This window comes from Colletes gigas, unplaced genomic scaffold (assembly GCF_013123115.1).
Source record: "Colletes gigas isolate AHSC1104 unplaced genomic scaffold, ASM1312311v1 Colletes_gigas_Sc00003, whole genome shotgun sequence".
Lineage (NCBI taxonomy): Eukaryota > Metazoa > Arthropoda > Insecta > Hymenoptera > Colletidae > Colletes > Colletes gigas.
Window position 1 is genome coordinate 9,143,290 of NW_025106632.1, and position 19,306 is coordinate 9,162,595.

Sequence of the window (19,306 nt, forward strand, 5' to 3'; positions counted from 1 at the left end):
CGGCCTCTTCTCATGAATGCCGGTCAGTTGAGAAATTATTCATTGAATTAGCATTGATGGGCAGACAGCTGTTGTGTATGCGTAAGAACATGTGAGTTGACTATGGAAGGGACTAAAATTCATTTCTGAATCTGTTGGTAACGTTGCGAATGACACGAAAATGGTAATGGGTTTTCGAGACCCCTATAAAAATGGTCCGAAAAAATACATTGGGTGAAAGATCTACTCGTATACCTTGTCTGTGACCATGATTCCAATGCATTTTCGCGTCAAATGGCTTGGGGAGCTACGTAGCTTATTACCGTTATCGTGTCGCATGCGACATTATCAATCCAGAGAAAAATAAGACCGCAGCGCTACCGGAACGGTAAGAATTATAATTGAACGTAACGATCGTCAATTATTTTAAACGTAATCACGATAAAAGGGTGAAATTTAGTATATGATCTCGGTTGGAACGACCACTTATTAAAGTCGTGCGAAACAAAATGTGGAAAACCGATGACGACAGAGGTGATCGCATCTGACAAGGATCGTTTGAAGTCTAGGCATGCCGCAATGGTTTCTGCAAAAATTCGAACGCATTCGAAATGCTCGCACGTTTCGCACGTCGCGGCAGAATGCAATAAGAAATGGAAGAACCTTGGGGCCATCTGCAGCAAGCATTTCAGACGACTCGAGACAAAGTCAAAATCAAACAAAATGTAATTCACGACCGGATGACACGAATGTCTTACTTTCATAAGAAAAAATAAAATGTTTTAATGTTGTGCCTAACTATAATCTCGTTACAGTTGAGAACCACTGAAAGGCGTTGATTGGTAGACGAAAACAACGCGGCACGTTCGAGTCACCGGAAGAAACTAATGAAAATCGAGTGTGCTTTGCGACAAAAAGTTTGGCTATTTCCGGTAAGGAAACAATAGAATCACACCTTCAAGTATTTTGAACACACTTTTACACTTATTATAGTATACACACTATACACGCAGAGCTTTTCTGGATAAATTGTTACCTTACGAACTCGGATCAATTCGAGTAAAATATGATTGTTCCTATTCGGAGTATTATTTACTGTAATCTCTGTGTACGTACATATGTTTTACATAGAAAGCTTCGCTCGATTATGGCACGTTTAATCACCTAACGTATTCTTTGAGTTGATAAAAATACAATAAAAATATACTATGTAGTTTTTAATTATTATTTATTTGTTTTTATATTAGTTATACCTTTAAATGCCCAGCTTTACTCGGATTAACCGAAAAATGCAATATGTATATAGCCCATCATACTTGGATAAAAGCGTTAAGCGGTTAAAATATACTTGATAGAATAATAATTCTTACGAGAATGATCAAAGATCCATGTGTATACAAAACAAGAAAACTATTCGTGAGTAGATAGACACTCAAAAATGCTGCCTATACTTCAACGAGGTACGAGAGAATTTTAAATCAGATTGTACTTTCATTGGCGTATATCCAAAATATTGGTATCTTACATTTTCTTTCGAATCGTTAATTTCGACGATTATTACAATTAACACGGATCTTCTCGATCAAATCTCCAAAGAAAACTTTAATTTTTAGGTGGATCAACAACGGAAACTATCCAACTAATCTCGAATCGTTAAATGCAATTTGTGTTTTCCCACGTACGAATGAAATTTTTCATTTTCGCCGAAATATTCGTCGAACGTTGATTCCGGCTCGAGGTAAGTAAAGTTTAAACCGGCCAGACGTCTCGCCGGTTGTCGAGGATCATTATTCAAACGGAAAAGTAAAAAGAAATATTGCCGCTCGGAGGTTGAACTTATCGAGAGTAAAGCGTATACAGGACACAAAGCACACTTGTCGCATCGGTCCGCGACACGAGAAGGTCCGGGTATGGCTATACGGAGCGCGGGAGAATCGTGCCCCTAGCGACGTACCTGAGCTCCAAACGACGAACACACATGCGCCGATACGAAAGAACCAATAAGAAGTTGGCAACGCCACGGAAGGGACATCGTGGGGGCTCTCGGTGGCCTTGCGCGTTCTTCCGATTCCGTGAAAGCTGGAGGTGCGTCCATTTTGTCAGCACGTACGATCCCAAGTAGTCGACGCCGGTGCAAAGTATAATTCCCGTTCGCGACGAGTTCGTGTTACCGGGCCAGTGGCTGTCTGTCGGCGGCATTCGTCGATTCGGTATCGCAACTGTGTGGGCACAGAGAGCGCGGCCGTCAAGCGTGAGAACCCGCTGGTTGTGAATATCGCGCAGGAATCTGAGAAGCCGTCGGAGGAGAATCGTTGTCGCAGGGCCGCGAAACGCGTCGCGTACCCGGTTCGTTCGATTCTAGTTGAGTTTTAGCGTGATGGCGGAGCTACAGGGAACCCAGGTCAGCCAAGACGCCCTGGCCGTGGCCCAGCTAGAGCTCGGTGGAAATCCGAACGCCTTGGCGTTGCGTAGGCCATTTGACCCCGTGGCACATGATCTAGACGCGACTTTCCGCCTTACGCGGTTCGCCGACCTGAAAGGATGAGGGTGTAAAGTCCCTCAGGAGGTTCTTGGGAAACTCCTCGAGGGACTACAGGCCGACGATGGTAGCGCACAAGATCATGAACATGCCCATTTTATGCACATGGCCATTCCACGCATCGGTGAGTAAATTAGTTTATTGCGCGCGTGTACCGTGGACACCTTTCCACGCCGACATGTTTGATTTTATGGCGCGTCTCTTTTCTTCGCCGATTTTTTCCAATCGCGTGTATTATTCAAATTTTTTTCCTACAAATTGTCTTCCGAAATTTTTCCCCGACAACGTGAGAAATCGTATTTGAAACTGTTTCGTGCGTTCTTCCAGTATTTTCTAGTCACGTTTTATTGCGTCTAGTGGTAATCCGGAACAACGTGCGGACAATATTTGTTCAAATTTATATACGAATATGATAGTCGGGAGAAATCGTAGCTTGGTACAAGAATGTGGCTGTAAATAAATAATCCTTCGAACGACAACAGGGTGCCAATGTTCCGATAGTCTGCCCTATTGTGTCGGTAGCCATGTATTTAGTCGCCTCCCGCCAGATTTCTCCCACGCCACCGGAAATACAAGTGTTCTCAACTTCTTTAGATTCAACAGCTTAATCAAAATACGTATATGACGCTGCTATTTTATACGATATACAAAAATAAATACGATTCAATGAAAATGTAAATCTTTCATATTGTCTATCGCTTGATTACAATTAACACCTTGTCGAACGATTTCATTTATAACGTACTAATTAATTCGCAACGTGTCATTGTCGGATATTAAACTTTTTGCGCGCCAAAACAAATTTTCGTTTTACCCGTGTGCTGGAAGCAGAGTTGGGTAAATTTTATTCGTTACTAACGAATATAAACAGAAATTTATCGATCGACTCTAATTTACAAATGAAATATAAATAGAATCTAATATTTTTATTCGTTATTGAGAATAAAATTTGGCCAATTCTAGCTGTAAGTCCATAGAATCATGCCAAGAACCAAATAATACAAAAAATAATTAGTTTCACCGTACGATTCCCATATACTCAAAATATAGATCGCAACTTTGTTTCTTCTGTAAAAGATTAAAGGTTGAGAATGTTCAGCTACAGGTAACTAATGCGTATTGTGTATTTCAGGCATTGGTATGGATTCCTCCGTGACTCCACTGAGGCACGGCGGGCTCAGTTTGGTGCAAACAACAGATTTCTTCTACCCGCTAGTCGATGATCCTTACATGATGGGTAAGATATAGATAATGTTGTATTTTAACAAAGAAATTTTCTATTCTTCCAGCTGCAACTTGTATCTCTGTATCTATACAAGTTCAGCAGTCCAAATAATGTTCACGTTTCCTTTGTTAAGGATAAAATTTATTGTATGGCATCCTGTTTGACCACTGCTATTGGAGTACTTTTCCAGGTAAAATTGCATGCGCTAATGTTATCAGCGACTTGTACGCTATGGGAGTCACGGAGTGCGACAATATGTTAATGTTACTGGGAGTCAGTACAAAAATGACCGAGAAGGAACGGGACGTTGTTGTACCTTTGATCATGAGAGGGTTTAAAGATTCAGCCTTGGAAGCTGGAACAACGGTGACGGGAGGTCAAACGGTTGTTAATCCTTGGTGTACGATAGGCGGCGTTGCTTCTACCGTTTGCCAACCGAACGAATATATTGTGTATGCATTTTTACGTGTGTTATATTTACGTACGTACCCGTGTATCTTCAAATAATGATTTATTTTCTGTCCAGGCCAGATAATGCAGTTGTTGGCGATGTTCTTGTTCTAACAAAACCACTTGGAACTCAAGTTGCTGTTAATGCTCACCAGTGGTTGGACCAACCGGATCGTTGGAACAGAATCAAACTCGTGGTCAGCGAAGACGACGTGAGAAAAGCTTATCAGAGAGCGATGGACAGTATGGCCAGGCTCAATAGAATAGGCAAGTGTTCAATTGCATTTTAGATAATTAAAATTTATACGTTAGAATTGATTTCTCGTTCGTATAACAGCGGCCAGATTAATGCATAAATACAACGCGCATGGAGCAACAGATGTCACCGGGTTCGGTCTCCTAGGACACGCACAAAATCTGGCCAAACACCAGAAAAACGAAGTTTCATTTGTTATTCATAATTTACCCGTTGTTGCTAAGATGGCAGCTGTTGCAAAGGCGTGTGGTAATATGTTTCAACTCCTCCAAGGCCACTCTGCAGAAACCAGCGGTGGATTGCTTATTTGTCTACCCAGAGAACAGGTTTGTAGCAATATAGATGTTAGACCAATAGATCCTGCTAATACAGTAGAGTATTTTATATATCGCCGAGTACTCTAAAGAATGGCAGGAAGAAAAACTAGAGAATTCCATGCTGATGTGCAGTTTTAGCATTTCGGTGACGTCGAATCTCTTACACGCATTTATGTTGATTTTATTATTTTATATCGAGAAATTAACGATTCGCAACTCATTTTCAGGCTGCAGCGTATTGTAAGGATATTGAAAAACAAGAAGGTTATCAAGCCTGGATTATTGGTATCGTTGAGAAAGGAAATCGTACGGCAAGGATAATCGATAAACCGCGAGTAATAGAAGTTCCAGCTAAAGAAAAAGACGGGGAACTTTGGTAAAAGGGTTGAAGATCTCCGCTTACCCTTTTATTCACTTTCATGCATTTAAAGAATATCACAGGCAACACGCATTTACATATGCAGGACACTCTACATACAAGTTCAAAACACTTACATGTGCACAATATGATGAAGAGTTAATGAATTTTACGTCTCTTTCTCACTAGATACAAAATACCGATAAATGCATTTCATAGCAGTTTTAGTTTCGTTCGATGCGTTAAAGACGCGAGATATAACGACTTATAATTTTGTGTTATCTTTATCAAAGTTTAATCTAAAATCCTGCCCCAGGAAGGTAAACGTTTCTCTCTTGTTCCCTTATTGTCAAAAGTCGAGGAAATGTCACTAGTGAAAACGTCTGTAAAATGTTCTTACTAGTCTTTCCAACAACTGAACGCTTTAAACGATTCGCGATGAAAACCATGGGCAAGCAATGAAAATAAAAAAAACAAGGAGTTTAGGTATAGTCTTTCTAAGGATTAAACCTTTGCAGTCAACGGACCTTGTACAGCAGGCATATTCGAATTAAATTCTAGAGAATATCAGAGTGACCAACAGAAAAGAAAAAAATATAGGATTTTTTTTTTTGGCAACGGTACAGAAAAGTGTAACGAGCCGCTCAAAGAACTCCATGATTATGCCTGCCATATAGGGACACATTTTCTCTTTAAATCAGCGAATATGTTGTTTAATTGCTGTAGTATATACAATTTCCATAAACAGCCTTTATTCGATGAAATCAATGATACCGTAGGCTGACGTTAACGGATTTACAGAGAAACCTCATGTCCCCGTACAATACCCTTCGTCGGCAAAGGATTAAAACCAAGTATGTATAAGAGTAGGCTCAGACTAAACTTCAACTTGCAATACGTTGAGTGACATTTGGATGCTTAGTGTTGATAAAGAATGTTAATTAAGGTACACAAATGATAGCTCGTGATTACAAAGGTCTATAAATATATTTTAAGGGGGTATACAACATCACGAAAGATTTTAACAATGTAATGTACATTACTTTAATCCACGGATTAATAGGGAAACATATAGAAAATCATACAATACTATAGATACAAATTTGTAAACAGGGACATTACTACCCCGTAGTACGCAATGACAGGCGCCCGACGCCAACAAGATTTTCATAATTTGTAATTTTGATCTCTTGTTACGTAGGACGCGTAAGATATCTGAATGAAAATAAGGCCTTCTCTAGTTCTCTCGTTATATACGCTTTTGAAAGGCAAAAAGAAAACAAATACAAGAATTTGAGCACAGGCCCTAATGTTGCATTACTTTTTCATATGAATAAAGTACTACTTTGTCAATAAAGTTTGCGTTGTTATCGTCATTTTATCCTCTATAAATTTTAGTGTATCGTATCCGTCTCGAGTATAATATTTCGCGTCGATTCGTAAAATTACGAAATATTACTGATAGTTTACATCATATGATATATGCATGCGTTCGATCTCAAAACTTATCCCAAGTCAACCAATATGATAGACATAAAAAACTAGATCCCTTCATTCATTGGTCGATCGTTTGGTAGGCGTCTCGATAACTGGTCGTGCAATCGCGGTTCACAGGTCAACCACTAGATCGGCCGATATATTTTCTCTCTGCACAGATAGTTCCTGTAGCATTCTCGTGCAATCGGTGCTCGTTGAAGAGAAAAGTAACGAAAGGGAAGAGAGTTGAACGTCTAACGTATTTTTAACTTCTGTTTCGATTTTTTTTCAAAGTGACGATTTAATGGTAGCACTATCCACGTGGTGCTCCAAGGCTGCGGCCTTCAGGGCCGTGATATTGGGTGCCCCCGCATCTGGCAAGGGCACTATGTCAGCTCGAATTGTTGAACACTTTAAGGTGGCTCACATATCTAGCGGCGACAAATTACGACTTCATATGACAAATAAAACCGGTACGTGCAGAAATCTTCAATCGTTTATTTTTTGTAAATCGTCTTAAGGAATACGCGGGATTAACGTTACTGTAACTGACCTTCGACAATGCTACTGCCGAGTACCATTGTTTTCAAAACTAATATCGTGAAAAACATTTTCAGGATTTTAAATGTACAGTTTCGAGCTTGAATATTCACTTTGGGAAATATTGTTCCACGAATCACAGCCGAAAGCTCGATTTCTCGATATTCTTTGGTCAGGTTATGACTCTGCTTATACGTGTTGCAACACCGTTTCGAAAGCAAAAGTTATATCCAGATTCATGATAAAAATTTAATCGCGAGGTATAAAATTAATTCGGTTATGATTATATCTTTGTTTATACGTGTTTCAAAATTTAATTGCGTGAAATAAAACTAGTATCGTACGTTAATCGTATCGATTCCTTTCAATTTTCGTATCGTTTCAAGCTATAAATGTTAACGATATACATACGCGTGGAAAATCAATTTGATGCGTAAGAATAAATACACTTGTGTTGCTTTAATTGAATTATATGCTTATGACCAATGTCGAAATCATTTCGATTAATATATATGTTTTAAGTATTTATATTAGTCCAGCAATTTTAACAATTTTTGTAAAGGAAATCTACCGCGGTAACTTAAATTATTTTCAACATTAAAATCTGCATATACCGTTGCAAAGTTAAATAAGATAAGCGGTCCAAAATTCATGGATTTTCATTTAATATGCATCAAATTAAAATGTACCGTTAAAAAGCCTCTGTATCGCGGAGATGATTAATCGGACGTGATTAGATTGTCCCCCTATTCTCGTTTCTGATATTATTATATTTTATAGGATGTACTTATCAATTTATTTCGTCATCGACCCTATTCATAAACAATGCAATACAATCAACATTAGATTTTATTCATTAAGGAACTTTGCTTAATTGCACAACCTAATTTCGATACTATTTATACTTAAAACACAGATGTCATTTCTATATCGGTTTTTACAAGCTTCTTAAGTATAACTCGTATTGTTCATTTTAAAATTCGGGCGAAATATTAACCAGTAAAGAGTTATGATGGAGATGGAACAATAATCGAAGACATTTTTTAATAATGTACAGAATTGGGTAAAGTGGTCTCGAGTTACGTGCTGTCTGGTAAATTCGTTCCCGACGATGTAATGATCTCGATGATAAAAAAAGAAATCGAGTTAGTAGGAGACAAAAATTGGTTACTGGATGGTAAGTGACGAGTTAAAATTGTAATTTCAACATCTTGTTTTGACCGTGAACATGCAACAACGACGCGCTAGCAACTAAATTTGAATAAATAGTTGGCATTGGTACAGGATTTCCGAGAACGTTACTGCAAGCGGAAAAACTACAAAAAACTTCTCCGGTGAATCTTGTCCTCTACCTTGACGTGCCTGTTTCGGTGATTTTAAATCGCGTGGAAAACAGGTGGGTTCATTTGCCCAGTGGAAGGGTTTACAACATCGGGTTCAACAGTCCGAAAGTGCCGGTAAGTTGAACAGAAGGAAGTAAAAGTTTAGTGTTAATCTATTCAGAATACTTGTGAGAAATTGGTAACAAGTAAAGTCCAATTAAAATTCTCTTTCTTTCTTAATCATATTTCTGTATTATCAGTAAGACGAAAATTGTAACTGTTAAAGCACTAATTGATTTTGATTTTAAAATAGGGTAAGGATGATGTAACTGGTGAGCCTCTATGTAAAAGAGATGATGACAAGGTGGACATTGTAAAGGAGAGATTAGCAAGATACTCGAAGGAAAATACACCTATTTTAAAGTTCTATGAAGATATTGGGATATTAAAAAGTTTCCAAGGTAACACTACTGATGAGATGTGGCCGCATGTTAAAAATGCCATCACAGAATTCATGTCCTAATTATAAGTACTAGAACGCAATTGTTTTAAAAAAAAAAACTAACAAATGTTAAAACAATTGTTGATTCGAATAGCTGATAACAATTTACATGCTTCCAATAAGACTTTAGCAGAACTGTTTTGCATACGCACATATCTAGATAAATATATTACAAAATATGGGAGAGGTTTACAATATATTTTTCTGTAATTTTTATATATCTGTAATAATTGCAAAATAATTTGAACATTTCTTATCGATACAGTACAAAGTTTTCCAGCCTGTATGTACAATTTTGACTTGCTTTATGAACACTCCTTTCATCGTATATGATTCTGTATCTTAACTTTTTTATTTAGATACACTCCTTATAAGAATATTGTCGTATTAGATTCACTGAGATTATTATTTTGTAATCGTACGAAAACAAATAATTGGACAATAATCCACAAGAAAACTATTCGTCGTAAATACATCGATTTATAGTATAAGTTAGTGATGAATTTAATTCATCATCGTTTTATAGAAATCATATATGTATAGGATGAGTGTTGTATATAGTATAGGGATCAATGATGTTAAAAGCCGATTTTGATTTGGCAGAAGACATTACTTGAACTTACATAGTGCAAGTGTATTAAGTATTCGGTATGTATGTATTCTGTTTATATTGTTATAGAGAAAATTACAAGCATCCACGATTATAAAGAGGAAATAAACATTAAAAGATAATTCTTATACGTCTTTCCATGTTTATTTTTAACTGTACCGATATAAGAATTTTAACAATTTTTAATTGTGTACAGACCTTTAACAATATGAGTATAATATACATTATATATCATGCTCACATTTTTTTCTCTCTCAAAAATTAAGTAATACCAGTAACTTAATATTGCGTACGTTTTGTTAATAGCATATTTTTCTCTTTCATAACATAAAACGTTATGTCGTGCGCAGTGATAAAGCGCGATAATGCGCAAGAACTTATTATAAGTTCAATATAGTCGTCAATGGCAAGGACTAATAGAGTAAATAAATAAATAACTTAAGATTTCGTTATTAAATTAATTCAGGCTTAGATGTTATTAAAGGTAGGTATAGTTCGATATACGAAACGCGCACACGTTCGATCTAACGACGAAATGAAAATTGGTCATGTCGCATGTTGCAAGGAATCTTATGTTGTTCCGTTACAAAATAAGTTATGTCAGGAACATCCCCTTGAGGAATCGAGAAATGTTTATAAAAATTACTCTTCATAGCAAAATCGTCAACTTACGATCTACGCAAGTCTTGATGCGATCATTATTGAACACGCGTCAAATAAATACCTTCTTGAAGTAATTTGTAAATCGTACGCTAAATTAATTTCTAACGATCATTAAAGGCAATCATTTTTGAGATCAAGAAACAAAGGGGGAAAAGAATTGTGCAATAACATATCTAAGTACAAAAGCAGCATTAATTTATGTTCACAGAATTATGTATTGATGATAACGCTTTTAAAGTTTATATACTTTGTTTTTATCACGAATGGAAAATATTCGATGCGCTAATCCGTGCCGTTCAAAGGACAGGTTAAGATCTTAAAATTCATTTTGCTGCACAAATTCATTTTATCAAGTAATATTCAACTATCTAATATTACGCGAAGTTCTGCATCTACTAAAGTTGTCGATTGGTTTTTTTTTCCTTGTACATATGTGGACGAATGAACGGAGAATTCTGATTAATGTATTATTATCATTCTTCTCCGAGAACTATCAATGAGTGTCTTTAAGTACTCAAGAAATATTGAACTGTCAGTGACAAACATTTCACTGAAGCAGTTCAAATTCTTCGCACTCGTCAAGATCATCATCGTATGTCTCGTTACCTGTAAAAGAGGTAGTAGTAGGAATTATGTTTTCTGCAATGTCGAATTTTTGATGGAGATCATTTCTGCTGCCTTCGCAGAATAAAAACATCGGATAGTCGACTTTTTCATCTTCTGGCACCAAATACTGAAATATCAAGAACGCACTCGGTAAACTTCTAATCTGTTTGCAATACGATCGAGAATTATCATTATGAAAAACCATTATACGTACGGAGGGAGCAATCTCCATAAAATTTGTGAAATGTATTTTGTTATGAAAATAAAATCCTACGCAACAACTAGGATCCATTTTCGATATCAACATTTTCCTTGGCGAGGTACAATGAAAACTCGTCAAGGGAAAATTGTCTTTTGATACGTCGACCGTTTCCTGGCAATAGTGCGGATCTAGATTGATTAATTTATCTTCCTGGAAACCAATGAAATAAAGCGAATGCCTAGGTCGACCGCCAATAACTCCAATACAGGTATCTAACGTTAATAAGTGTGTTAAACAAGACGTATAGACTGGATTTAACTTGTCAGCACCAAGTCTTAAAGGTACAAAAAGTATTAGAGATTTCCATTTGCCATCAGGCATCTGACACACATTTTCTACATCTTGCAGATAAACTGTAAGAAAATAGTATAGACCAAAACCATAAGTATATAATTAAATACTTGTTTAATAACATTATTTGGTTAAAATATAAATAATTTGACTTTCACCTGCACAATCTTGAGCAACATAAACAGCTAAGTTACTGAATACTGAATGATGTTCTGCTGCATGTTCTACTGCTTGGCATAAGAGATGAGCAACAGAGGAGGGTCCATACCAATCTCCTGCACGTTTTCCCGACAGTGCACCCAGGGATACGAGCGCATGTATGGAAAACGGTGATATGCGTTCAGGTAAGTCTCCAAACGATTTTATAATTTGTCTGTGATTAAATTCGTCTAATTTTTGTTGTTCTGTTTGTATCAGTTGATCTGGATGCCACTGCCATTCTGTACAAAAAAAATATTGTATCGTAAATAAAGAATACACTATATGTACATAATAATGACTACAAAGCTATAGACAGATAATAGATACTATGGTAATTGTGAATGAACATATTGTGTACTTATTGCTAAATTTAAAAAAGAAAATAAGTGCCTCGCCCGAGAAAATGGCAGACCAGCGCTTGTGCCAACATCATCTGGCCGCTGCGTAGCATACAACCCCAACCGCAGTCTGTGCTGAATGTAGATCCATTTAAAATAGGAAACTCTCTCCTGTATGTCAACCATAGACGGGACGTAAAGTCTTTCTTAAATTCCTCTATACCATCTTCAAAACTGATAGCATCCATAGCCAGAGATATCTCGCTTCCCGTGTCTATTGCTTTCTCTGCTTCTGAAGCCTTTTCTAAAAATTCTTCTGGCTTCTTACGATAAATTTTGCCAAGCAAGCATACTGGAGATTCTTTTGAGAAGTTTGGTTTTGCCATCTTAATGATCCAGCCTTTGAGCAAATTAAATCTAAATAATGATTCTTGCAATAGAAAGGAGCCATAGATTTTCCATTACCACTAACCATATTTGACGTTATTCCACATAGACAATAATTTTGTTTTCACTTTGCTGTCAACCTCTGTTGCAACACTGAAATCGTCCACGGGTAACTCATTGTTTGTGGCTGCTAGTTGTATGTTTGGGACACGGTCTGTAGCAATCATTCCAGATAACAATCCTATTGTACTGTTACTAAAACCCCCTAAGAATCAAAGTAATCTTTGATACGTTAATATATTGGGTGTATTTAAAGCTTCTAAATGTACGTCCTATTAAACGAAAAAAGCCTCTCCTCCTAGCATTTGGAAATCAAACAAAGGATTAAGTGTCGCCGTTAAACGATAATTCGAAGATCAGCAGCGAGGTCGGTATGACTAACAGAAACGAGTCATCGTTCCACGCGTCTATAAACAGTGAAGTTAGAGAAAGTGAAAAATGAATTTTCCAAGAACTCTCGTGCACAATCAATTTACTGTTAAACCTGATACTTACCTAACCTCTCCCTGGAGGGCTGCACTTGTCCATTCATCCCCAATAAGTACATTTTAGAAAATGTGAAAATGACATTTATGCACCGCGCGAAAACAAGAATTACATTTTCGAACACGAACAAAAACGATTCCGGACAATATTGTTCGCAGAACAATCTAACACGATTATGCATCGGACGATGTACGCACCGAGCTTCGTAGAAAGCCCATTACAATAGAATTAAGCCTAACTGACAACCGAACATTTCATTTTCTCCAAGTGAAATACCAGTTCCGTATGACACTCTAAAAGTGGTGTGTTCCTTTAAGGACGCACGACCACTCGCGAATGAGAGAGGCAACCGACAGGAAACGGGACAGCAAACAGTCGAAAATAGGTTTAAAGAAACGTTCCGAGTAGCTGTCTCCGCCGACAGAAAAGGACGCGTGTTTACAAAGACGCGTCGCGTGAAATTTAAAGCGCCTGTTAAAATCGCCGCTACCGTCCCCTGACGGTGAATTCGTGCACCATACGAATGCACGCAAGTGCAGCGTTGGCACGCACGGATTACGTTAATCATCGGATCTGATTTCGAAACGGTCGTATCTTATCGCAGTGCACACACACTCGAGGAGCTTTTAATCGTGCAAACAAATAAAACAAACTAATCAATATTTTTTATTTCCTATTTACTTTCTTCGAACGATACGCGATAATTGCACTGTCTTTCGATATTCTTTTCTATCGTATGCACTGAGTAATCGTGAAATCTCGAGTTTACGAGTTAGTGCACCGATGACGATAGCTTCGTTTCATCCGTATAAAGAAAGTTGTTTCAAAAGTTGCTCTCCCGAAATATTTAATAATCGACGTCGTGATGTCTACGAATATAATAATAATATCGCTAAATAGAATTCATAATTTGTTTAATCGTCCATATTACAGTACTATGGAACGGATCTCGAGTAGTTTTTAAAGTGGATCGCCATTCCATTAATTAATACCGTTTCCGTGGAGAGGCTAACAAACGCGGTGCGGCTTTCACCCGGAATTAAAAATCCCACGGCAACGAGTCCGATAAAAAGCGAGCAGCCCCGGAGTCTGTTTAAGTTATTCAAAATTATTAATTAAAAGTTCTCGGTCGAAATTCCCCGCTCTTGACAAAAATTTGCACGATAGATCGTTGCGCAAAGATCCCGCGGTTCTCTTCGGGCTGTCCCCATCCCGAACTTGGCGAGCCTTAATTGATTAACAGCCGAAATAAAATTCGCGGCCGCGCCGGTCCGCTGGAAGAGCAGGATTAATGGGGAAATAACAGAGCGCAACCGGGGTACATTATCCCCTTTCGTTGTGGCGCAATAATACACTTTTGTCGCGAAGGTCGGAGGAGGGAGGGGGTGAAAAACGGTCTGAAAGGGAAAAGAGTGACGCGAGGAGGGGAGGCGAAGGAAGAGACAACGAGGAAGAGCATGCGCGCGCGCACGAGTGCGAAAGAGAGAAATAAAGGGGAACTGTCATGCGCGTCTTGTTGCGGAATAACCAATGAGGTACGCGGATCCCGGCTTACCTCATTGATTACCACGTTCGCGCTCGTTCTAAATTTCGCATTGTGCCCGTTGTCGTCGTCGTCGAGCCGTTGCAAAATATGAATCGGCCTCGGCGTCGCCGGGCGTCATCGCGCTAGTAACCCGAAGAGGAAGATTGATGGAAGGAAATGGAACGGCCTGCCTGTCAGGACAATAATCTCTCTCCTGGCTGTGTTGCATTAACAATAGCCGCCGGCAGGTGTATTGAAAAGCTCCAGGGTAAATCTCCGTGGGACCAGAGGGAAAGGAGGGAGGGAGAAGGTAGGCAAGAGAGGGGATGTTTCCCTAAAGTTAACTCCGCTACGCGTACGCGCCTAAGTGTAGGTGCATGTACGCCGCTAATAAAAGCCGGTTCGACGAAGCTGGAAAATCAACAAAGGGACACGCATAGCCGGGGATAATTATTTGTGCAATAAGTATAACCCGCTGTTGTCTCCTCGGGCGGTGGGAGGGAACAGGCGGTGGGCTGGAACAGAGGGGTGGAAGACGGAAATTAGGTCATGCAAGAATATCGACGGACCGACGTAATCAAGGTGCACGACTCGAATAAGGACATTAACGAGTCACGCTTTCTCCTTGGGATCCTTCCTTCCTCGAAGTTGACGATTTGCACCGTCCAGAGATCAGCTCTCGTTCGATCATCGAGGGGGACAATTAACCCTTTGCACCCGGTTGTTCTCTCCGAGGGGATACCCGTAAATCTAGCTAACTCGGATGTCCCTTCCAAGGAAACACGAAGGGATTTTTGGTAATCATACAGGGCTCTGTAACGCGAGGCAACATTTTTAATCTGGTAAAAAAGTTATTGATATCGAGCGGACAACGGATGACGACAATACAAATTTCGAAAATAGGTCTTTTCATGACGAAATCAAGGTCGCCTTGGATTTTTCAAATAGGGTAACATATTTGTTTTCTTAATAAATAATTGGTTCAAACGCTATACCATTGAATTTAAAACGACTTGTTTTCCACTATTTCGTAAGAAAGCGTGTTATGCGTAATCGTAGGTTGCTCGATGCACAGAATTGGTTAGCGTAGGCCAAACAGTATAGTGGGAATAACTTGTCGGTGGCCTTGAGCGGCAAATTGATTTCGATCCGACCATAGCCGCAACACGGCGGTTAGGGTCGATGTCCTCCTCGACTCAAAGTGGTGTACACCACTTTTACTTTTATTAATCGCGCAATTTCTATCCTGTTTCGAGTATTTCCCTTTTCTTGAGTCCCAAATGACCTTATTCTGCAGGATGTACTCTAATAGGAGATAAGTTAAGTCTGTCTAATGCAACAGCCAAGAGGTAAAACATGACGTTAAGCAAACTGCTCCCTGGAGTCCTACAATTCCAACCTACTGCTTTCTCTAATTTTTCATTGGATTTTACCGCCAGCCAGGAATTTTCCTTCATAACCCCTTAACCCTTTGCGGCCCTAAGTCGAGCTGGACTCGACATCTCGACATCAGCTGGCCCCTGCATTAAAAATTCATTTAGAAGCGTTTATCCGCCAATATAATCGCCTCGTCATAGAGAAAGCGAAAAACATTTTACGGTCTGCTGGAATATGGATATAATAAACCAGCGTTGAGAAAGCAGTTCAGGAATGAAAAGAGTAGAGAGTCAAGATATCTACAGAAATAAAATTATAACTTTGTAACTGTAAGTAATTGTAATTGCAAGACTGTGTACATATCTGCCCTCGATAATTCATTAATTAGTTACACGTTAGAAGACAAAATGAATAAGTATTGAAACCAGGAAATGGGAGACATGCGTTTGATCTATGGATGTGCCGATTGTAGTTCAGTCGAAGCAATACGTCTGTACGCGAATCGTTTCCTCAATAGGCATCTGCCAGGCAAGAGAACGTTTCAGAGAATACACGAACGTTTCTCGGACACAGGTTCATTTAAAAAGCGAGTACCGCACGACAATAAACCAATCAGTATCAGAATTGTTGGCATCGATATCCAAACGTAGTTTCTAAATAGTAATTTACGATTACAATAAAACATGGGTGTCTTCCTATTTTTGCATTTAGAAAGTATCATAAGTTTGTTTTATATTAGATAAGGACCCTTTTATAACGAAAATAAAGAAAAGTTATAGTTCGTGTTTGTTGATGTTCGTTTTAGGTCTGGGCATACCTTAAGAGGATCAGAACGAATTGCGAACGATCCACGGAGGATCTCGTTGCAAATAACTCGCGTAAGACACGAGAATGGATCTCATTGTCGGAAAAGGGACAACAGATCGAATAACCCGAGGTTTAAGGCACTTGGCGATTTCTTAGGCTGAGATCGAGCGATCTTCACGGAATTGTTCGTGGGCCTGGCATTCGTACGAACATCGTTATTGCACACCTGATAATTTCTATCGGGGAGAAGCACTCATTAAGTCGCGTTATATTTCTGCTCGCGGACCGAGAGACCGTGCAAATATGCATGACTCGCCAAACGAGGAAACTCGGGCAGCTTTGCGCGATATTAGCCGACAGAATCGATAAATCGACCTTACTTCCGGCCGCTGAAACATTGACGCAACACCGCAAATTAAAAGTCCGTCTTGTTACTCGGTCGTTCTTGGGCAAGTATAATTGAAGAGCTTTCTGGACAAGGACCTGCTAGTCTAGGACTCTTTAAATCGCCTTTAATTAAACTACTAACCCTCCTACAACGCGGTTGATCCGTTCCGTGTTAAGGGAAACCAAGGACTAATAAGGAATGTATTCAAAGTATTTTTACCGATTTAAGGGACTGTTCCAAATGTATTTTCTCAATTCTCTTAATCGATTATGGTCGTAGTTCCAAACATAATATTGAAGTTTCGTCGTCGATAAATGAAACGTTTAGCGGATTCCGGGAGTTTAACAGGTCATTTGCGATAAATCGCGAATGGTGGAACGGGCAAGGTAACCGGAAGGAAAATAAATGGTTTCTCGAAATTTTTAGCAAAAAGGGGCTAGGTATGTATGAATAAGTACGGGTAAGTTAAAACAAACTCGCGAAACTCGGCTAGCCGTGGAACGATTGATTAATACTCGAGCACAGCTGCTCGCGGCCTCGCACCACTAAAAAAACCGCTCCCGCGAAAGAAGTCGAGAAAGATTGGCAAAGTTCGCGGGGGAACGAAATGAGATCTCGAAAAGGGAAACTCGACGCGGTCGGTCGAACCCGTTCCGCGAAAATGAGAATTTAATATCCGCGCGAAGCTGGACATTTTCGACGGATTCTCGCCGATCCGTGCACACTAAGCAATTGAATTTTAACCGGCGCAGACACGGTACCGCGCTGAACTTACTATGCTCCGCTGTTGCTCGCCAGCCCAAGTTTAGTTTCCACTCGACGTTGCAAACTTCCGATGTTCCGCGAGAAGAATGATCTACGCCCTTTCGAAACTGCAAACACCGCGTCGGACCCTTTCGTAACAGCTCCCAAAAAATCGTCTACCTCCATCGAGTTATTACACTGTCGTTCGAACGACCGATTCTAACGATATTACACTTATTTTTAATTCAACAAAAGAAATACCGTTTACGGACGCTCGGAGGAAATTGATTTATGCAATTTCAAACTGAAACGGAGGATAATATTTGTGTAAAATACTATTCGTTGTTTTAAACACCGTGCTTCTACAAGCTGTATGAAATATAAAATGGGTTAATTTAGTTCGAAAAGACAATAGGAAGCTATGGAGCACACAAAACTCCTAATTGAGCATGGTTAACGAATTGGTTCCTCCTCAAAGGTAACAAAAGTCTAATAACGCTCTCGTCGCTAATCTTTACGTCGTTGAAGGAGGTCGTTTAAATGCAGACATCCGACGGACGTTGAAGGGACGAGACTGGAATATCCAGCGAATCAGAATTCCGACATCCGCGCGGCCCGAGGATTTCGTTTTAATTAATGCGCGACGTCGTCGGACTTTCTGATGGCCCGTGGAAACTGTGCCGCGTTTAGAGACATTATTTTCCCCGCGGAGTTTATCCTGAGCAGAGTAAATCCTGGAGGGCGCGCTTCTCACTATGACATGCGACACTGTTTAACCTATCGCGCGTGCAAACGTGCGAGACTCGCCGGGAGCCACGGGTTACGATAAAACCGTAGATAGCCGCTTTTGTGCCCGGTATTCTTGAAAAAAAAAAAAGAAAAAAGAAAAAAGAAAAACCAGCATGGAGAGGCTGTAAACGCGTCGGTATATTTGATACTCCGTGTCTGCCAGACGGTCTGGCGCAGCAATTTATCTTCTGCTATCGAATTGTGCCCCTTCGTCAACCCACGTCGTGTGTACACAGTATTTTTGTCAAGCAAAAGTAATGAAAATTCTACGAAGGAAATTCTTTTAAATAAAAAGACAATTAAGCGAGAAATTGATCGAACAAGTTTTTCGTCCCAACTTCGAGGGTTGTTTTCCTCCTTTCGATATGGACCATTACCGGTAAAAAGGTCGGCGAAGAATATTTTCGTAACAACTTCTTCGTACAAAAGTTTCGTCAAATCGGTGGATTATGCCTCGAGATGTCTCCTTGTTAGTCAACAATGTTTTATATATTGGAAGGTTAAGACGATCGATCGATCTTGGCTGTTTGCTCGTGATCGAGGTTAACGTTAAGTACTTCGTAAATTACGATGTCGCAGGAATTCGCAGGTGGCCGTTACACGCGTCAGGATGCGTCACTAGCAAGTGTTATAATAATAATAATAATAATTTATTAACAATCTAGAATATATAATAGCGATGAACGTAAGCAATAGAGAAAAGATATTAAGTAAAACATTTGTTCGCGATATGTCTGGAAGAAGATCCATTGTCGTTACGAGTAATTTCTAGATCGCGGGCACGGCTGATAGGAGGGAGATCTTCGTT

General features: G+C 39.3%; 3 protein-coding genes across 6 annotated transcripts in view; 2 read left to right on the forward strand and 1 right to left on the reverse strand.

The window, feature by feature from the left end:
• The first annotated feature begins 2,063 nt into the window (after positions 1 to 2,063).
• Positions 2,064 to 6,451, forward strand: LOC122404810 (inactive selenide, water dikinase-like protein). Its single transcript, XM_043409051.1, has 6 exons — positions 2,064 to 2,642; positions 3,651 to 3,755; positions 3,934 to 4,195; positions 4,270 to 4,460; positions 4,531 to 4,775; positions 4,994 to 6,451. Exons 1-6 carry the CDS (start codon positions 2,357 to 2,359, stop codon positions 5,144 to 5,146), a joined length of 1,242 nt encoding a protein of 413 aa, XP_043264986.1. The 5' UTR covers positions 2,064 to 2,356; the 3' UTR covers positions 5,147 to 6,451.
• Positions 6,452 to 6,485: 34 nt separating this feature from the next.
• LOC122404811 (GTP:AMP phosphotransferase AK3, mitochondrial) lies at positions 6,486 to 8,996 on the forward strand. The gene is made up of 4 exons (XM_043409052.1): positions 6,486 to 7,073; positions 8,198 to 8,317; positions 8,425 to 8,597; positions 8,776 to 8,996. Exons 1-4 carry the CDS (start codon positions 6,905 to 6,907, stop codon positions 8,983 to 8,985), a joined length of 672 nt encoding a protein of 223 aa, XP_043264987.1. The 5' UTR covers positions 6,486 to 6,904; the 3' UTR covers positions 8,986 to 8,996.
• A 1,776-nt stretch (positions 8,997 to 10,772) lies between these two features.
• LOC122404807 (cysteine protease ATG4D) overlaps positions 10,773 to 19,306 on the reverse strand; it is a 42,398-nt gene continuing 33,864 nt past the window's right edge. The window contains exons 1-6 of one of the 4 annotated variants that reach the window (XM_043409047.1): positions 12,878 to 13,593; positions 12,408 to 12,536; positions 11,988 to 12,335; positions 11,555 to 11,836; positions 11,058 to 11,458; positions 10,773 to 10,970 (exon numbers count right to left, since the gene is read on the reverse strand). In XM_043409047.1, coding sequence (XP_043264982.1) covers positions 10,785 to 10,970; positions 11,058 to 11,458; positions 11,555 to 11,836; positions 11,988 to 12,335; positions 12,408 to 12,536; positions 12,878 to 13,049 — 1,518 coding nt within the window. In that variant the 5' untranslated portion in view covers positions 13,050 to 13,593 and the 3' untranslated portion in view covers positions 10,773 to 10,784. Of the gene's footprint in view, positions 10,971 to 11,057; positions 11,459 to 11,554; positions 11,837 to 11,987; positions 12,336 to 12,407; positions 12,681 to 12,877; positions 13,594 to 19,306 lie in introns of those variants that run through there. The other 3 variants (XM_043409046.1, XM_043409048.1, XM_043409049.1) reach the window with 3 other exon arrangements.

What these genes read in the sequence shown, in the direction of transcription:
- LOC122404811 (XM_043409052.1), top strand. Translation starts at nt 6,905, where the DNA reads ATGGTAGCACTATCCACGTGGTGCTCCAAGGCTGCGGCCTTCAGGGCC. An exon ending in CAAAAATTGGTTACTGGATG is followed by an intron (nt 8,318 to 8,424) that starts GTAAGTGACGAG and finishes GCATTGGTACAG; the next exon opens with GATTTCCGAGAACGTTACTG. An exon ending in TCAACAGTCCGAAAGTGCCG is followed by an intron (nt 8,598 to 8,775) that starts GTAAGTTGAACA and finishes ATTTTAAAATAG; the next exon opens with GGTAAGGATGATGTAACTGG.